Raw genomic sequence first — 19,923 nt, 5'->3', positions numbered from 1 at the left:
TGAATGACGTCAGCACGCATGCGCTCTGCTGCCCCCCCACGGAAAACAGGTTGGTTGGTTTGTTCTGTTCCATGGAAGAGATCCACTATCTCAGTTGTATGCACTATCCCCAAAGAAATCTGAATCTGAATCAGTTGTATGCACTATCCCCAAAGAAATCTGAATCTGAATCAGTTGTATGCACTATCCCCAAAGAAATCTGAATCTGAATCAGTTGTATGCACTATCCCCAAAGAAATCTGAATCTGAATCAGTTGTATGCACTATCCCCAAAGAAATCTGAATCAGTTGTATGCACTATCCCCAAATGAATCTGAATCAGTTGTATGCACTATCCCCAAATGAATCTGAATCAGTTGTATGCACTATCCCCAAATGAATCTGAATCAGTTGTATGCACTATCCCCAAATGAATCTGAATCAGTTGTATGCACTATCCCCAAATGAATCTGTATAGAATCACAATCGGATTTTATTGTTATTTATTGTTTTTACACATACTAGGAATTAGTTGAGGTCAGTTGGTGCACAGCACTGATGGATAGACAACTAGACAGGGTGCAAGAACTAGTGCAAATAGCCTACAGGACAGTGAAAATGACAGTGTGGAGTATATACATTGCAGTAGTTGTAAGGGTGCGTTCGTTTGTGGTCGGAGGTCGCAAGTCGCAAGTGGCAAAATACCTACCTCCGACCTGTGTGCATTCAGCTATATACCATTATATCACAGTTACCTAGTTATATCTATACACCATTATATCACAGTTACCTAGTTATATCTAGTGCATTCGAGCAACTGGGGGCTGAGAAACATATCCGAATTGGCGACGAGGAAGTGCGAGTTCATGCGGTGTTTTATTTAATCATTCCTATAATATATAATATACTATAGTAGCAAGTCGCAATTTGCCACCTCCCAGTTATAAACGAACGCACCATAACAATGTATCAAACTGTACATTCTAGAAAAAGATGTAACGGATTTAGCCCATGTGACTGCATTTGGTTCTAAAACAGGAACGGTGAACCACTTCTCAATGTGCAAGCAAGTAATACATCATCATAACCATCATATAACCCGACTCAACTGACAACTTCAGCCCCACCTGATCCAGTTTGCCGGTTGTAACACAGCGCATCACTGTACTGTCTTTGAGCCTCATGACTTGTGTGTGCAAGTTGATAAAAAACCTAAATACAATAACACATTGCAACAGAAATAGACAGACGCAGTATATTAAGTGTTTTACGGTTTTATTGTATCTTTATCTTAAGTAAAAAGACAAAAACAATACTCATGACACTTGAGTGGGAGTGTGTTTGAGAAGTCGTGTCCTTTTTTTTTTATCTGTTATGGTATTTCACAAGGACAGGGTAAGTGGTGCCGATGTGCTTCTGGTTGTAGTGATGGCAGACGATCTCCACCTCGTACGCGTTGAAGGTCACTTTACATCTCTCGTTGGGCGATAGGATGAAACAAAGGGTGTAGAGGGCGAACTCAAACTCCGGACTCACTCCCACGAAGATGCTGCCTTTGGGCTTGATCCCGTTCTTCCAGCTGAACTGCAGCGCCATGATGTGCTTGGTCTCATCCGGCTGGGTCAGATGAGGGAGGGAGGGAGAGAGAGAGGGGAAGGGAGAGAGAGAGGGAGGGAGAGAGAGAGAGAGAGAGGGAGAGGAAGGGAGAGAGAGAGAGGAAGGGAGAGAGAGAGAGAGAGAGGGAGGGAGGGAGAGAGAGAGGGAGAGAGAGATGGAGAGAGAGAGGAAGGGAAAGGGAGAGAGACGGAGAGAGAGAGGAAGGGAAAGAGAGGGAGAGGGAGAGAGAAGGTGGGAGGGAGAGAGAAACCAATGGAGGGATGGATGAAGTGTGGGTCAGCCACCATCAGACTGTTCAATGCATCCCCAGATAGCAAGCGGATGTGTAATGATTCTGGGCCATATATGGGCCGGAACTAAGCCACAAGGGCCAGATCTGGCCTGTATATGGCCCAGATCCGCTTGCTATCTGGGTCCCGTTGACTGGCTGGACACTCTGGACCGGAGTCAGCTCAGAGGCTCTGGACAGGACAGCACGTTTACCAACATGGACATACTTACTATTGTTACTTGAATCTATTACTACTGATACATGAATCTTGCCCACCTTAAGCATGTTTGCACAATCTAGGCATTTTAAGGAATATATCTACTGTTATACACCTGTTTCTTTTTTGTTACCCTCTTGTATATTGTAAGAAGTACTACAACAATCCTCCCACCTAAGCACTTATTGTATTATATTATATTGCACTGTACTTTAGATTGCGATTCTTGCACTTTGCCTTCAGCACTAGATTATGCTCTTAGTCACTTAGTCACAGAAAGAAGATGCACTTGTGAGTTCTGGTGAGTAGTAGTACATTGGCTCTTCCTACGTTAAATGCAATTATTGTTAGTCGATTTGGATAAAAGCGTCTGCTAAATGACTCTAATGTAATGTAATGTAATGTATATACCTGTATGTATTTTGGGATTTGTTACATCATGTGTGTGAGTGGTGGACAGACAGACAGACAGAGCATACTATTATTTTACCTGTGGAGAATTTGCAACCACGCTGTAGCCTTTGTAGTCGATGTGTCCCAGCTTCTCCTGCAAGTACAGCTGGATCCAGTTATGGAAGCCGATGACAGTGCGTCCTCCTCTGGTCTCGCCCACAAACACATGCTCAAAACCTGACGAGTCTGGCCTAGGAGAACATAGGAGAACATCATCAAACCCTGAAGAGTCTGGCCTAGGAGAACATGGGAGAACATAGGAGAACATGAGAGAACATCATCAAACCCTGAAGAGTCTGGCCTAGAAGAACATGGGAGAACATAGGAGAACATGGGAGAACATCATCACACCCTGAAGAGTCTGGCCTAGGAGAACATGAGAGAACATCATCACACCGTGACGAGTCTGGCCTAGGAGAACATGGGAGAACATCATCACACCGTGAAGAGTCTGGCCTAGGAGAACATGGGAGAACATCATCACACCGTGAAGAGTCTGGACTAGGAGAACATGGGAGAACATAGGAGAACATGAGAGAACATCATCACACCCTGAAGAGTCTGGCCTAGGAGAACATGGGAGAACATCATCACACCCTGACGAGTCTGGCCTAGGAGAACATGGGAGAACATAGGAGAACATGAGAGAACATCATCACACCCTGAAGAGTCTGGCCTAGGAGAACATGGGAGAACATAGGAGAACATGAGAGAACATCATCACACCCTGAAGAGTCTGGCCTAGGAGAACATGGGAGAACATCATCACACCCTGACGAGTCTGGCCTAGGAGAACATGGGAGAACATAGGAGAACATGAGAGAACATCATCACACCCTGAAGAGTCTGGCCTAGGAGAACATGGGAGAACATCATCAAACCCTGAAGAGTCTGGCCTAGGAGAACATGGGAGAACATCATCACACCCTGAAGAGTCTGGCCTAGGAGAACATGGGAGAACATCATCAAACCCTGAAGAGTCTGGCCTAGGAGAACATGGGAGAACATCATCACACCCTGAAGAGTCTGGCCTAGGAGAACATGAGAGAACATCATCACACCCTGAAGAGTCTGGACTAGGAGAACATGGGAGAACATAGGAGAACATGGGAGAACATCATCACACACTGAAGAGTCTGGCCTAGGAGAACATGGGAGAACATCATCAGTCTGTGTGGCCATAGGACTTTAAAATTAAGCAATAAACCACGAGAGGCCGTGTGTTATAGTGATTTTATAACAGCTAGGGGGCGTTGTTAGGCACGATGCGAAGCGGAGTAAAACCCTCGGTTACTAAAACGGTTACTACAGCTATTAGTGTAAAATAAACACACAGCAATGTAAAATATTAACATTTATTCAAAACGAAGCATCATTCCTTCATTTCCGCCGAGCAAAATAGTTCCCCTAACAAATGGGTTGCCAAGCAACAACAACAACTACAATGCATTGGATCAAATGGGAGGCGCATTAATACTGAAAATGGAATGATATGCGGTCCCAGGTGTGTGTTACAAAGTATTTTAACACGGCTTCCAGCCAATCAGAATCAAGAACCAGAACTAACCGTTGTATAAGTTAGCAATAATTCTGATTTGATAAGTAACAGGTAAGATATCTGCACACGGCCCCAACCAACGCCAACCAACGCCAACCAACGCCAACCAACTCCCAACACCCAACATTCTAAAGTTGGCAGTTGTTGTCAGAATGTTGGAAGTTTAAATTCCAGCTGCAAAATCCATCCAACCAATGTCAACACTCCCCAATAAACATGGCACGCCGATCCAACGTTGGTGTTGGTCGGTGTTGGTCGGGGACAGTGTGCAGACACCTTAACAGGCAAAACAGCATTCCATCTCCTCTCACCTGCTGGAGCCCTTCCTGGCGTAGAGCTCGAACCAGATCCTGTAAAGCTGCTTTTTGAATCCTGTCATGTCCTCTGGGGAAAGACGCTTCTCGACGAGGTACGTATGAGCAAGCTGTGAACAGAAACACAGCTACAGCGATCACAGGGAACACAATCACTCCACATCACCTGGTTCACTGAAAATGACATCTGCAATAGTTAAATATACATATATATAATAGTCAAGTTATACTTCATGTTATATATGTGTGTAATGTTACACTTGATTGGGAGTTGGTCCAGAGGGAAAGGTCCAAGGCTAGGGGTAGGGAATAGCTGCTAGGGAGCTAGGGGTATGTACTAGGGGTAGGGAATAGCTGCTAGGGAGCTAGGGGTATGTACTAGGGGTAGGGAATAGCTGCTAGGGAGCTAGGGGTATGTACTAGGGGTAGGGAATAGCTGCTAGGGAGCTAGGGGTATGTACTAGGGGTAGGGAATAGCTGCTAGGGAGCTAGGGGTATGTACTAGGGGTAGGGAATAGCTGCTAGGGAGCTAGGGGTATGTACTAGGGGTAGGGAATAGCTGCTAGGGAGCTAGGGGTATGTACTAGGGGTAGGGAATAGCTGCTAGGGAGCTAGGGGTATGTACTAGGGGTAGGGAATAGCTGCTAGGGAGCTAGGGGTATGTACTAGGGGTAGGGGGTAAGACCTCAGCCCAGGGTTAGGGCTGGACTGGGGATAGAGCACTGGTACCTTCATAGTCGGTGTTTGAACCATGGAGTCCAAGAACTTGTGGTTTTCTGCCTCTTCCTCTGGAGTCACAATCTCTGGTACGCCAGTGTCACTCTCATAGTTATCCAATAAGGAAATAAAGGCTGGGAATTAAAGGTACCCAACGAAGTGTGAATCAAAACAATCCATTCTTTGTTTATTTTCGAAATTCCTCGATTATATGGTTCCTTGTAGTCTAATAAACATGTTGAATCACTTGAATGTCTTTCCTACCTTGTAATTTCTTTGCAAAATGATATTTAGCGAATGTTTTGAAAACAACAAAGATGTGTGAAACGTCACTATTATGTGCTCCGTGTATTGTACGCGATTTTCGGGGACCACCTTCTCAAATTTGCTCTAGAGCGCACACTAGTGGTCAAAAACTACATTGCGTACCTTTAAACAGGCATACTTTTTACAAACACAGAAGTCATGTCTGTTGACTTGGTGTCAGTCATCTCACATCCTGTTGGTTTTATATGTGCTTATAGGTGGACTCGTGTCCCTCTTGCCCTGGTTTTGCAACAGTGGTATAAAACCTAATCTACTAATCCACTTACCTGAGAACGTCTCCTTTTTGAAAATTTTCTCATCCACAAACGAGAACAGAGGAGATCCTTGTCCATCGCTGTCGTCGTTAAGACACAGCACATCCCCAGTTCCAGCCTTGCCCTGGAGGAGAGGAGAGGAGAGGAGAGGAGAGGAGAGGAGAGGAGAGGAGAGGAGAGGAGAGGAGAGGAGAGGAGAGGAGAGGAGAGGAGAGGAGAGGAGAGGAGAGGAGAGGAGAGGAGAGGAGAGGAGAGGAGAGGAGGGGAGAGGAGAGGAGAGGAGAGGAGAGGAGAGGAGAGGAGAGGAGAGGAGAGGAGAGGAGAGGAGAGGAGAGGAGAGGAGAGGAGAGGAGAGGAGAGGAGAGGGCAAGTTACATGTTTATGTTTAACTATAACTATCTAATTATCTAACTATCTAACAACTGCAGTTCAGACAGTTTGATCGTGCGTTTGGGCCTCCCAGAATAAAACAAGGTTCCAAGAAAGTGTCCAAATCTTCCCATCTAAAGCCTGAGTTAGCCAGGTGGTCATGGCGTGGCCGTTCCTCCGGCGTTAGCTTAGCGGCGTGCTGTCTCTGGTCAGCCAGCCCTGGCGCACGCCTGCTGTCTGACAGCCTATTGTCTGTCTCCTTTGTGAAGACCAGCGCAGGACTACAGTCCAGAGGACCGCAGGGATCTGGTACACATCACCCAGATAGCAAGCGGATCTGGGCCATATATGGGCCGGAACTAAGCCACAAGGGCCAGATCTGGCCTGTATATGGCCCAGATCCGCTTGCTATCTGAGCAGTGTGCTATGATGACCTTGGATTCCACATCACACTTGTGGCCACATGATGTTGACTAACATGATATACCGTATAGCCCACATTAAATTGTGTGTGTGTGGCGAGGGGGGGTGGGGGGGGTATGGTTCTGGATAACTGCCAGTTAGTTACATTATTTGACAGTTAGTTGTACAACCATGAACGTTCTATGGGGACCCTCCAAATCTATCCTTGGTATAAAGGTGATATTCTTGGTATAAAGGTGATATTCTTGGTATAAAGGTGATATTCTTGGTATAAAGGTGATATTCTTGGTATAAAGGTGATATTCTGATTGGATAAGCACAACTCCGCCTCCATATGGTCCCGTTAAGGTCTGCTCTACCTGCAGGGAGATCCGGTAGTCTTTTCCTGGTTGGAGTCTGTTCACATCACTGTCCCACAGCGCCTGCACCATGGCAGACAGCTCGCGGTCACTCTCCATCATGGTGAGGCTGGCTGGTCCCTCAGAGCTGGGCAGGCTACGGTGTGGCTGGCGGGTCCCTCAGCGCTGGCAGGCTACGGTGGCTGGCGGGTCCCTCAGAGCTGGGCAGGCTACGGTGGCTGGCTTGGGCAGATTCCTGTGAGGGAACAGAGAGCACAGGCCTGTGATTCAGCCTTTGTTACTAATGTTTATTATGCTATTATTGTAGAGCTACTGGTCCGTATTACAATGTGTTGTCATATTCTGCTAACATGCAGTCTGAATCCTCCCATATCCTCACACAATCTATTCAATATTTAGTACTTTAATTGTCTCATGTCAACATCAACAAAAGCTTTCATATACAAAAATAATTTGTGTAGTTAGTATCACATTCATCCAATTGGCAGTACCTTCGAAGTATAACAGAAATATAAGTACCTTCGAAGTATAACCTTCTAAGCATAATATATGAATACAATCAACAATATGAATACAATCACCAAGTACAAATACAGACACTTTGTAACAATCACTGGTGATGCAGATGACATCAGTGTCCACACCTTAATACAATAACACTGTGTTTTATATAATCTACATTCAGGTCTTTGATGTTATCATCTGATCGGTATTCTTCTTATGGTAAATGTCTGCGTGTCTCAAATCCACTGACCTTTGGTTGGGCTTGGGCCTTCTCACTGGGGAGTGACTGTAGAGTCGGTCAGGTTAGGGGGCAGCGAGGGGTCCGGTCCTGTGGCCTGCAGATAGCTGGGGGAACTGGCTTGTTGAAAGCAGGTATCTTTACTGGTAGAGTAGCAGGCAGGACGGAGAAAGACACAACAGAGCTCCGGCACCACGAGGCAGGATAGGACAGGATAGGACAGAGGCCATTTTGAAAGGTAATCCCCTGTCAGCAACTCTAGCCAAAGGGATTAAACTGTGTTGTACTGGCCTTCAATCTCTTATACAACGGGGGCTCTCTTTGTTACTTTAGCACTATATTGTTCTTCTCTCTCTCTCTCTCTCTCTCTCTTCCTCTCTCTCTCTCTCTCTCTCTCTCTCCCTCTCTCTCTCTCTCTCTCTCTCTTCCTCTCTCTCTCTCTCTCCCTCTCTCTCTCTCCCTCTCTCTGTCTCTCTCTCTTTTCCTCTCTCTCTCTCTCTCTCTCCCTCTCTCTCCCTCTCTCTCTCCCTCTCTCCCTCTCTCTCTCTCTCTCTCTCCCCCTCTCTCTCTCCCTCTCTCTCCCTCTCTCTCTCTCTCTCTCTGCTCCCTCTTCCTCTCTTTCTACCTCACACACCCCATTATCCCTCAGCAAATCCTTTAGGTTAAAAGTGTGAACACAAGGTCATTAAAAGTCATTTACAAGGCACAAACAGTTTCACGTGATTGACAAATCAGTTGAGTTAGGGCTTAATTTGATGCAAAAATGTATTATGCTTATAATCTAAAGTTTTATTCATTCAATTCATTTCTTGATTGGAAATAGGTAATGAATAGAAACAGTCATTCTCCACAAATGTGAGTTGAGTTACTTAAATTGGAAAGCGGTGAGCAAAAGGCATTGAACCAAAATTGTATCAAAACCAACTACATTTTTACAATTGAGTGTTTTTTTTGTGAGAGAAGGCATCCTTGATCAACCTTGGCCCCTGTGTGACTGTCGCTGTGTTGTAGCCAATAGCAGCCTTGCTCTGCGGTGGAAGGAGGAGGCATCCCCACGAGCCCTAGTGAGAGAATGGCTGCTGAGTGAATGAGCAGCTAGCTACCTGATCACACATTCAGCCACGTCAGCAATTCATCAGTCAACAAAACAGATACTGCAAGGGAAAGAAAAGTGAAGAATTGTTGACAAAGCTGCTGATTCCTCTCCAGTAATGTCTAAAGGTAATGTCAGGTTACCACCAGCAGGAGGCGACGCTGGGACTAGTGAGGGAACCGCTATTAAACATCAGTTGCTCAATCATTTACCTAGACCTATAGGAGCATACAGTATTATATAACTTATAGAAGCATATTATATAGGACCTATATGACATGTATAGGACCTATAGCACCATATTATATAGAACCTATATGACCATATTATATAGAACCTATATGACCATATTATATAGGACCTATAGCACCATATTATATAGAACCTATATGACCATATTATATAGGACCTATATGACATGTATAGGACCTATAGCACCATATTATATAGAACCTATATGACCATATTATAAAGGACCTATAGGACATGTATAGGATCTATATGACCATATTATATAGGACTTATAGGACATGTATAGGATCTATATGACCTATATGACCATATTATATGGGACCTATATGACTATATTGTAAAAGACCATATTATATAGGACCTATAGGACATGTATAGGATCTATATGACCTATATGACCATATTATATGGGACCTATATGACTATATTGTATAGGACCATATTATATAGGACCTATAGGACATGTATAGGATCTATATGACCATATTATATAGGACTTATATGACTATATTATATAGGACCTATAGGACATACTGTATATAGGAGCATATGTTGCTAAAGCAGAACAAAAACTTCTGTGCTGCATGACGATCTTCTGCAGCTCATTTTGTATTATTCACTGCCAATTAAAAATACCAGGCAATTGAACATTTAATCTTTGTTAAATTAAATGTTTTTTTTACCTCTTTTCAGGCCTGTACTGTAATGTTATAAGTGCACAGATGTAGACTTAACTACCTTAACTACTTAACTTAACTACCTAGACTTAACTCTGAGTTAAGACATTTTACACGGGCAAATAAACAACTTATTGACATGAATAAGTAACTGAGTAGTGTAGGACGACATGTATGAAGAAAATAAAAAGACATTTACCTCAGAATAACATCATATTATGAAGCCTGTTTATTAAGAGAAAAAGATGGCAAGAATATAACAGCCAAACCGTCTGAATCCATGAGTCATATCCTACAGGACATCCACTGAAAAATCTCCCCAACAACAACAACAACAACATAACATGGTAAATATTGCACTACGTTGGAGGATGTCTGTTGGTACTTTGAATATGCTTTCAATATTTCTAGTACATCTCAATCGATAACCTCTCGGCAATAATTTGCCAGCGTCAATATTATTCCATTCGACCTCCATTTCTGTAAAGGTTTGAACAAACTCATAACACGAGGACACCGTAGGTGAACATCAGGTTGGTTTCCGCACAAATCAATCGGTACTGAAACGTTGCGCTACAAAACCTCCCGTACCAACCGAACTCTACTCAACTCCTCGTTAAATTAAACATCCTTCTTGATGAACTACGAACAATATAAAGTGTATTGTGCATGAAAGCCATACTTAAACAAAACAGCATCAGGTTCCTGATGGCATTTCATAATTGAGGGATATTTGGCAAAGCTTTACTTATCAAATTCACGCCCAGCTGTTACCTCAACGTCTGCGTTATTCAAGTGAGGACGAGGATGCAAACTGAATCGAGAAAACATTTTTCAAACGCTGTCCTTGGTTTGACTGAGATGTTTCCCCCAGATCGCTGTGTACGTTTCTCACGTGCTAAAACCACAAACATACGATCATTCAGTTTATACACTTACATAAATCAAACAATTATATAAATCAAACAAACTCAGCAGTCAGCACTGGCACTGTATTCCATGATCTGCGTTTTCCGACAGGCGTCTCTCTTACCAACCATTAGCTCCCTGTCATTTCCCATCATGCCTCACTCCATCAGAGGGGCCGGCGTTCCTGGGAGTGACGCCACCTGTCCTGGTGGCATTACAACCCCCGAGGACATGACCGCCCTCCAGACGAGATATCACTGACTAGTCTGAGAGTCCCTGGTGATTGGCTGATGACGGTGTAGCGACGGTGTAGTAATCGATCGTGGGATGGCGGGGTCCAGGTGGAGGGGGCGGGGTTAAGTGGACACCGCTGGGAGGTACGCTAGGACGCTCCGCACCTTATCCGTCCTCTTCGTCACTCCAAAAGGCATCATCTTCATCTTCGTCGATATCCACACCCTGAAACAGTCTAGACAAAGAAGCGGGCGTTAGTTGTCCATTTCAGGAGCGAGCCCTAACCCCAACTAACCCCAGCTAACCCTAACTAACCCTAACCCTAACTAACCCCAGCTAACCCTAACTAACCCCAGCTAACCCTAACCCTAACTAACCCCAGCTAACCCTAACTAACCCCAGCTAACCCTAACTAACCCCAGCTAACCCTAACTAACCCCAGCTCACCCTAACCCTAACTAACCCCAGCTAACCCTAACCCTAACTAACCCCAGCTAACCCTAACTAACCCCAGCTAACCCTAACCCTAACTAACCCCAGCTAACCCTAACCCTAACTAACCCCAGCTAACCCTAACTAACCCCAGCTAACCCTAACTAACCCCAGCTAACCCTAACTAACCCCAGCTAACCCTAACTTACCCCAGCTAACCCTAACTAACCCCAGCTAACCCTAACCCTAACTAACCCCAGCTAGCCCTAACTAACCCCCAGCTAACCCTAACTAACCCCAGCTAACCCTAACTAACCCCAGCTAACCCTAACTAACCCCAGCTAACCCTAACTAACCCCAGCTAACCCTAACTAACCCCAGCTCACCCTAACCCTAACTAACCCCAGCTAACCCTAACCCTAACTAACCCCAGCTCACCCTAACCCTAACTAACCCCAGCTCACCCTAACCCTAACTAACCCCAGCTAACCCTAACCCTAACTAACCCCAGCTAACCCTAACCCTAACTAGCCCCAGCTAACCCTAACCCTAACTAACCCCAGCTAACCCTAACCCTAACTAACCCCAGCTAACCCTAACCCTAACTAACCCCAGCTCACCCTAACCCTAACTAACCCCAGCTAACCCTAACCCTAACTAACCCCAGCTCACCCTAACCCTAACTAACCCCAGCTCACCCTAACCCTAACTAACCCCAGCTAACCCTAACCCTAACTAACCCCAGCTAACCCTAACCCTAACCCTAACCCTAACCCTAACCCTAACCCTAACCCTAACCCTAACTAACCCCAGCTAGCCCTAACCCTAACCCTAACTAACCCTAACCCTAACTAACCCCAGCTAACCCTAACTAACCCCAGCTAGCCCTAACTAACCCCAGCTAGCCCTAACCCTAACTAACCCCAGCTAGCCCTAACTAACCCCAGCTAGCCCTAACCCTAACTAGCCCCAGCTAACCCTAACCCTAACTAGCCCCAGCTAACCCTAACCCTAACTAACCCTAACCCCAGCTTACCCTAACCCTAACTAACCCTAACCCCAGCTAACCCTAACCCTAACTAACCCCAGCTAACCCTAACCCTAACTAACCCTAACCCCAGCTAACCCTAACCCTAACTAACCCTAACCCCAGCTAACCCTAACTAACCCTAACCCTAACCCTATCTAGCCCCAGCTAACCCTAACTAACCCTAACCCCAGCTAACCCTAACTAACCCTAACCCTAACTAACCCTAAACCCAGCTAACCCTAACCCTAACTAACCCCAGCTAACCCTAACCCTAACTAACGGTTAAAGCCGCTAAGCAGGAGGGGGGGGGGGGTGACTTGATAGGGACAGCGACACCTCCTGGGAAGGAGCTGGACACGAGGATGGCAGGGGGCCTCTCCAGGAGCCACGGGGGACATTAGGAGGACCTTGACCAGGAATAGGGGGGAGGAGAGGACTTTCTGGGACCTGGGTGTAGTACAAGAGGGGGAGACGCTTGGGAGGAGAGAGGAGGACAGGGTTAGAGGAGGAGACACTAGGGAGGAGAGAGGAGGACAGGGTTAGAGGGAGAGACGCTAGGGAGGAGAGAGGAGGACAGGGTTAGAGGGGGAGACACTAGGGAGGAGAGAGGAGGACAGGGTTAGAGGGAGAGACACTAGGGAGGAGAGAGGAAGACAGGGTTAGAGGGAGAGACGCTAGGGAGGAGAGAGGAGGACAGGGTTAGAGGGAGAGACACTAGGGAGGAGAGAGGAGGACAGGGTTAGAGGGGGAGACACTAGGGAGGAGAGAGGAGGACAGGGTTAGAGAGGGAGACGCTAGGGAGGAGAGAGGAGGACAGGGTTAGAGGGGGAGACACTAGGGAGGAGAGAGGAGGACAGGGTTAGAGGGAGACACTAGGGAGGAGAGAGGAGGACAGGGTTAGAGGGGGAGACACTAGGGAGGAGAGAGGAGGACAGGGTTAGAGGGAGACACTAGGGAGGAGAGAGGAGGACAGGGTTAGAGGGGGAGACACTAGGGAGGAGAGAGGAGGACAGGGTTAGAGAGGGAGACGCTAGGGAGGAGAGAGGAGGACAGGGTTAGAGGGGGAGACACTAGGGAGGAGAGAGGAGGACAGGGTTAGAGGGGGAGACACTAGGGAGGAGGGAGGAGGACAGGGTTAGAGGAGGAGACACTAGGGAGGAGAGAGGAGGACAGGGTTAGAGGGGGAGACACTAGGGAGGAGAGAGGAGGACAGGGTTAGAGGGAGAGACACTAGGGAGGAGAGAGGAGGACAGGGTTAGAGGGGGAGACACTAGGGAGGAGAGAGGAGGACAGGGTTAGAGAGGGAGACGCTAGGGAGGAGAGAGGAGGACAGGGTTAGAGGGGGAGACACTAGGGAGGAGAGAGGAGGACAGGGTTAGAGGGAGACACTAGGGAGGAGAGAGGAGGACAGGGTTAGAGGGGGAGACACTAGGGAGGAGAGAGGAGGACAGGGTTAGAGAGGGAGACGCTAGGGAGGAGAGAGGAGGACAGGGTTAGAGGGGGAGACACTAGGGAGGAGAGAGGAGGACAGGGTTAGAGGGAGACACTAGGGAGGAGAGAGGAGGACAGGGTTAGAGGGGGAGACGCTAGGGAGGAGAGAGGAAGGCAGGGTTAGAGGGGGAGACACTAGGGAGGAGAGAGGAGGACAGGGTTAGAGGGAGAGACACTAGGGAGGAGAGAGGAGGACAGGGTTAGAGGGGGAGACACTAGGGAGGAGAGAGGAGGACAGGGTTAGAGGGGGAGACGCTAGGGAGGAGAGAGGAGGACAGGGTTAGAGGGAGAGACACTAGGGAGGAGAGAGGAGGACAGGGTTAGAGGGGGAGACGCTAGGGAGGAGAGAGGAGGACAGGGTTAGAGAGGGAGACACTAGGGAGGAGAGAGGAGGACAGGGTTAGAGGGGGAGACGCTAGGGAGGAGAGAGGAGGACAGGGTTAGAGGAGGAGACACTAGGGAGGAGAGAGGAGGACAGGGTTAGAGGGGGAGACACTAGGGAGGAGAGAGGAGGACAGGGTTAGAGGAGGAGACACTAGGGAGGAGAGAGGAGGACAGGGTTAGAGGAGGAGACCCCAGTGAGGAGAGAGGAGGACAGGGTTAGAGGGAGACGCTAGGGAGGAGAGAGGAGGACAGGGTTAGAGGGAGACGCTAGGGAGGAGAGAGGAGGACAGGGTTAGAGGGAGACACTAGGGAGGAGAGAGGAGGATAGGGTTAGAGGAGGAGACGCTAGGGAGGAGAGAGGAGGACAGGGTTAGAGGAGGAGACACTAGGGAGGAGAGAGGAGGACAGGGTTAGAGGGAGAGACGCTAGGGAGGAGAGAGGAGGACAGGGTTAGAGGGGGAGACACTAGGGAGGAGAGAGGAGGACAGGGTTAGAGAGGGAGACACTAGGGAGGAGAGAGGAGGACAGGGTTAGAGGGAGAGACGCTAGGGAGGAGAGAGGAGGACAGGGTTAGAGGGAGAGACGCTAGGGAGGAGAGAGGAGGACAGGGTTAGAGGGAGAGACACTAGGGAGGAGAGAGGAGGACAGGGTTAGAGGGAGAGACACTAGGGAGGAGAGAGGAGGACAGGGTTAGAGGGGGAGACGCTAGGGAGGAGAGAGGAGGACAGGGTTAGAGAGGGAGACACTAGGGAGGAGAGAGGAGGACAGGGTTAGAGGAGGAGACACTAGGGAGGAGAGAGGAGGACAGGGTTAGAGGGGGAGACGCTAGGGAGGAGAGAGGAGGACAGGGTTAGAGGGGGAGACGGAGGAGAGAGGAGGACAGGGTTAGAGGGGGGGACGCTAGGGAGGAGAGAGGAGGACAGGGTTAGAGGGAGAGACACTAGGGAGGAGAGAGGAGGACAGGGTTAGAGGAGGAGACACTAGGGAGGAGAGAGGAGGACAGGGTTAGAGGGGGAGACTAGGGAGGAGAGAGGAGGACAGGGTTAGAGGGGGAGACACTAGGGAGGAGAGAGGAGGACAGGGTTAGAGGGGGAGACGCTAGGGAGGAGAGAGGAGGACAGGGTTAGAGGAGGAGACACTAGGGAGGAGAGAGGAGGACAGGGTTAGAGGGAGACACTAGGGAGGAGAGAGGAGGACAGGGTTAGAGGGGGAGACGCTAGGGAGGAGAGAGGAGGACAGGGTTAGAGGAGGAGACACTAGGGAGGAGAGAGGAGGACAGGGTTAGAGGGGGAGATGCTAGGGAGGAGAGAGGAGGACAGGGTTAGAGGGGGAGACACTAGGGAGGAGAGAGGAGGACAGGGTTAGAGGAGGAGACGCTAGGGAGTAGAGAGGAGGACAGGGTTAGAGGGAGAGACACTAGGGAGGAGAGAGGAGGACAGGGTTAGAGGGGGAGACGCTAGGGAGGAGAGAGGAGGACAGGGTTAGAGGAGGAGACGCTAGGGAGGAGAGAGGAGGACAGGGTTAGAGGAGGAGACGCTAGGGAGGAGAGAGGAGGACAGGGTTAGAGGGGGGGACGCTAGGGAGGAGAGAGGAGGACAGGGTTAGAGGGAGAGACACTAGGGAGGAGAGAGGAGGACAGGGTTAGAGGAGGAGACACTAGGGAGGAGAGAGGAGGACAGGGTTAGAGGGAGAGACACTAGGGAGGAGAGAGGAGGACAGGGTTAGAGGGGGAGACACTAGGGAGGAGAGAGGAGGACAGGGTTAGAGGAGGAGACGCTAGGGAGGAGAGAGGAGGACAGGGTTAGAGGGAGACGCTAGGGAGGAGAGAGGAGGACAGGGTTAGAGGAGGAGACACTAGGGAGGAGAGAGGAGGACAGGGTTAGAGGGGGAGACACTAGGGAGGAGAGAGGAGGACAGGGTTAGAGAGGGAGACGCTAGGGAGGAGAGAGGAGGACAGGGTTAGAGGAGGAGACGCTAGGGAGGAGAGAGGAGGACAGGGTTAGAGGGGGGACGCTAGGGAGGAGAGAGGAGGACAGGGTTAGAGGGAGAGACACTAGGGAGGAGAGAGGAGGACAGGGTTAGAGGAGGAGACACTAGGGAGGAGAGAGGAGGACAGGGTTAGAGGGGGAGACACTAGGGAGGAGAGAGGAGGACAGGGTTAGAGAGGGAGACGCTAGGGAGGAGAGAGGAGGACAGGGTTAGAGGGAGAGACACTAGGGAGGAGAGAGGAGGACAGGGTTAGAGGGGGAGACACTAGGGAGGAGGGAGAGACACTAGGGAGGAGGGAGAGACACTAGGGAGGAGGGAGAGACACTAGGGAGGAGGGGAAGACACTAGGGAGGAGGGAGAGACACTAGGGAGGAGGGAGAGACACTAGGGAGGAGGGAGAGACACTAGGGAGGAGGGGGAGACACTAGGGAGGAGGGGGAGACACTAGGGAGGAGGGAGAGACACTAGGGAGGAGGGAGAGACACTAGGGAGGAGGGAGAGACACTAGGGAGGAGAGAGGAGGACAGGGTTAGAGGGAGAGACGCTAGGGAGGAGAGAGGAGGACAGGGTTAGAGGGGGAGGTGCTAGGGAGGAGAGAGGAGGACAGGGTTAGAGGGAGAGACACTAGGGAGGAGAGAGGAGGACAGGGTTAGAGGGAGAGACACTAGGGAGGAGAGAGGAGGACAGGGTTAGAGGGAGAGACACTAGGGAGGAGAGAGGAGGACAGGGTTAGAGGAGGAGAGACTAGGGAGGAGAGAGGAGGACAGGGTTAGAGGAGGAGACACTAGGGAGGAGAGAGGAGGACAGGGTTAGAGGGAGAGACACTAGGGAGGAGAGAGGAGGACAGGGTTAGAGGGGGAGACGCTAGGGAGGAGAGAGGAGGACAGGGTTAGAGGGGGAGACACTAGGGAGGAGAGAGGAGGACAGGGTTAGAGGGGGAGACGCTAGGGAGGAGAGAGGAGGACAGGGTTAGAGGGGGAGACACTAGGGAGGAGAGAGGAGGACAGGGTTAGAGGAGGAGACACTAGGGAGGAGAGAGGAGGACAGGGTTAGAGGGGGAGACGCTAGGGAGGAGAGAGGAGGACAGGGTTAGAGGAGGAGACGCTAGGGAGGAGAGAGGAGGACAGGGTTAGAGGGGGAGACGCTAGGGAGGAGAGAGGAGGACAGGGTTAGAGGAGGAGACGCTAGGGAGGAGAGAGGAGGACAGGGTTAGAGGGAGAGACACTAGGGAGGAGAGAGGAGGACAGGGTTAGAGGGGGAGACACTAGGGAGGAGAGAGGAAGGCAGGGTTAGAGGAGGAGACACTAGGGAGGAGAGAGGAGGACAGGGTTAGAGGAGGAGACACTAGGGAGGAGAGAGGAGGACAGGGTTAGAGGGGGAGATGCTAGGGAGGAGAGAGGAGGACAGGGTTAGAGGGGGAGACGCTAGGGAGGAGAGAGGAGGACAGGGTTAGAGGGAGAGACACTAGGGAGGAGAGAGGAGGACAGGGTTAGAGGAGGAGACACTAGGGAGGAGAGAGGAGGACAGGGTTAGAGGGGGAGATGCTAGGGAGGAGAGAGGAGGACAGGGTTAGAGGGGGAGACACTAGGGAGGAGAGAGGAAGGCAGGGTTAGAGGGGGAGACACTAGGGAGGAGAGAGGAAGGCAGGGTTAGAGGGGGAGACACTAGGGAGGAGAGAGGAGGACAGGGTTAGAGGAGGAGACGCTAGGGAGGAGAGAGGAGGACAGGGTTAGAGGGGGAGACGCTAGGGAGGAGAGAGAAGGACAGGGTTAGAGGAGGAGACGCTAGGGAGGAGAGAGGAGGACAGGGTTAGAGGAGGAGACGCTAGGGAGGAGAGAGGAGGACAGGGTTAGAGGGAGAGACACTAGGGAGGAGGGAGGAGGAGGAGGGAGGAAGGCAGGGTTAGTAGCTGTACTGGGTCATTACAGCGGTCAGGGGGATTTCTACCAGGTACAGGACGGCCTGCAGGAGACAGGGGGGCCTCCACAGGACCAGGTTACAGCATGAGAGGGAGAGACACTAGGGAGGAGGGAGAGACACTAGGGAGGAGGGAGAGACACTAGGGAGGAGGGGGAGACACTAGGGAGGAGAGAGAGACACTAGGGAGGAGGGGGAGACACTAGGGAGGAGGGAGAGACACTAGGGAGGAGGGGGAGACACTAGGGAGGAGGGGGAGACACTAGGGAGGAGGGAGAGACACTAGGGAGGAGGGAGAGACACTAGGGAGGAGGGGGAGACACTAGGGAGGAGGGGGAGACACTAGGGAGGAGGGAGAGACACTAGGGAGGAGGGAGAGACACTAGGGAGGAGGGGGAGACACTAGGGAGGAGGGGGAGACACTAGGGAGGAGGGGGAGACACTAGGGAGGAGGGAGAGACACTAGGGAGGAGGGGGAGACACTAGGGAGGAGGGGGAGACACTAGGGAGGAGGGAGAGACACTAGGGAGGAGGGGGAGACACTAGGGAGGAGGGAGAGACACTAGGGAGGAGGGAGAGACACTAGGGAGGAGGGGGAGACACTAGGGAGGAGGGAGAGACACTAGGGACGAGGGAGAGACACTAGGGAGGAGGGAGAGACACTAGGGAGGAGGGGGAGACACTAGGGAGGAGGGAGAGACACTAGGGAGGAGGGAGAGACACTAGGGAGGAGGGAGAGACACTAGGGAGGAGGGAGGAGGAGGAGGGAGGAGGGGGAGACACTAGGGAGGAGAGAGGAGGAGGAGGGAGGAGGGGGAGACACTAGGGAGGAGGGAGGAAGACAGGGTTAGTAGCTGGTCTAAGAGGGAGAGACACTAGGGAGGAGGGAGAGACACTAGGGAGGAGGGAGAGACACTAGGGAGGAGGGAGAGACACTAGGGAGGAGGGAGAGACACTAGGGAGGAGGGAGGAGGAGGAGGAGGGAGGGAGGCGGGGTTAGTGGAGGCACCGGACCTCTCCAGCCATCACAGGGTGTCTAGCGGACCCAGGGTGGTCTGCAGGGGACAGAGGGGCGTCCAGGGGACCTGGCTAGAAGAGGAGACGGAGAGGGGCGGAGCTGGGGGAGGAGCGAGGGGACAGGGTGTAGGGGGTGAGGGCGGAGTCACTCACTGGTTGTAGCACGGCGAGGACGGGTTGTTGAAGTGGCTGTAGGGGTTGACCCGGGTGAGCTGGCCCAGGCACAGCCAGCAGAAGTACTGCTTACAGGACGAACACGTCATCTTGTTACAGCCGTCCACTTTCTACAGCACGGAGAAGGGCCAGAGAAGGGCCAGAGAAGGGTCAGAGAAGGGTCAGAGGAGGGTCAGAGAAGGGCCAGAGAAGGGCCAGAGGAGGGCCAGAGGAGGGCCAGAGAAGGGTCAGAGAAGGGTCAGAGAAGGGCCAGAGAAGGGCCAGAGAAGGGTCAGAGAAGGGCCAGAGAAGGGCCAGAGAAGGGCCAGAGAAGGGTCAGAGGAGGGCCAGAGAAGGGTCAGAGAAGGGTCAGAGAAGGGCCAGAGGAGGGTCAGAGGAGGGCCAGAGAAGGGCCAGAGAAGGGCCAGAGAAGGGTCAGAGAAGGGCGGCAGAGAGAGAGAGAGGAATGGGGAGAGAGAGGGAGGGAGAGAGAGTGGGAGGGAGAGAGAGAGAGGAAGAGAGAGGGAGGGAGAGAGAGTGGGAGGGAGAGAGAGGGAGGAAGAGAGAGGAAGAGAGAGGGAGGGAGAGATAGTGGGAGGGAGAGAGAGGGAGGAAGAGAGAGGAAGAGAGAGGGAGGGAGAGATAGTGGGAGGGAGAGAGAGGGAGGAAGAGAGAGGGAGGGAGAGAGAGGGGGAGTGGGAGGGAGAGAAGGGGAGAGAGGGAGAGATAAAGGGAGGGAGAGAGA

The 19,923-nt window shown here is 50.7% G+C and overlaps 2 protein-coding genes across 2 annotated transcripts in view; both read right to left on the bottom strand.

The window, feature by feature from the left end:
- Window positions 1-1,344: 1,344 nt before the first annotated feature.
- Window positions 1,345-6,990, bottom strand: endou2 (endonuclease, polyU-specific 2; the record flags this gene model as incomplete). Its single annotated transcript, XM_084437154.1, has 6 exons — window positions 6,859-6,990; window positions 5,720-5,831; window positions 5,139-5,260; window positions 4,407-4,519; window positions 2,575-2,728; window positions 1,345-1,596 (listed from the first exon to the last, which is right to left on the bottom strand). Exons 1-6 carry the CDS (start codon window positions 6,958-6,960, stop codon window positions 1,345-1,347), a joined length of 855 nt encoding a protein of 284 aa, XP_084293280.1. The 5' UTR covers window positions 6,961-6,990.
- Window positions 6,991-9,852: 2,862 nt separating this feature from the next.
- LOC311312894 (E3 ubiquitin-protein ligase RNF14-like) overlaps window positions 9,853-19,923 on the bottom strand; it is a 17,873-nt gene continuing 7,802 nt past the window's right edge. The window contains exons 7-8 of the mRNA XM_084442902.1: window positions 19,179-19,309; window positions 9,853-11,000 (exon numbers count right to left, since the gene is read on the bottom strand). Coding sequence (XP_084299028.1) covers window positions 10,931-11,000; window positions 19,179-19,309 — 201 coding nt within the window. The 3' untranslated portion in view covers window positions 9,853-10,930. The remainder of the gene's footprint in view (window positions 11,001-19,178; window positions 19,310-19,923) is intronic.

The sequence above is a fragment of the Borostomias antarcticus genome (genome assembly GCF_949987555.1).
Source record: "Borostomias antarcticus genome assembly, chromosome: 1".
Taxonomy (NCBI): Eukaryota; Metazoa; Chordata; class Actinopteri; order Stomiiformes; family Stomiidae; genus Borostomias; species Borostomias antarcticus.
This window is presented reverse-complemented; position numbering and strand designations above follow the sequence as displayed.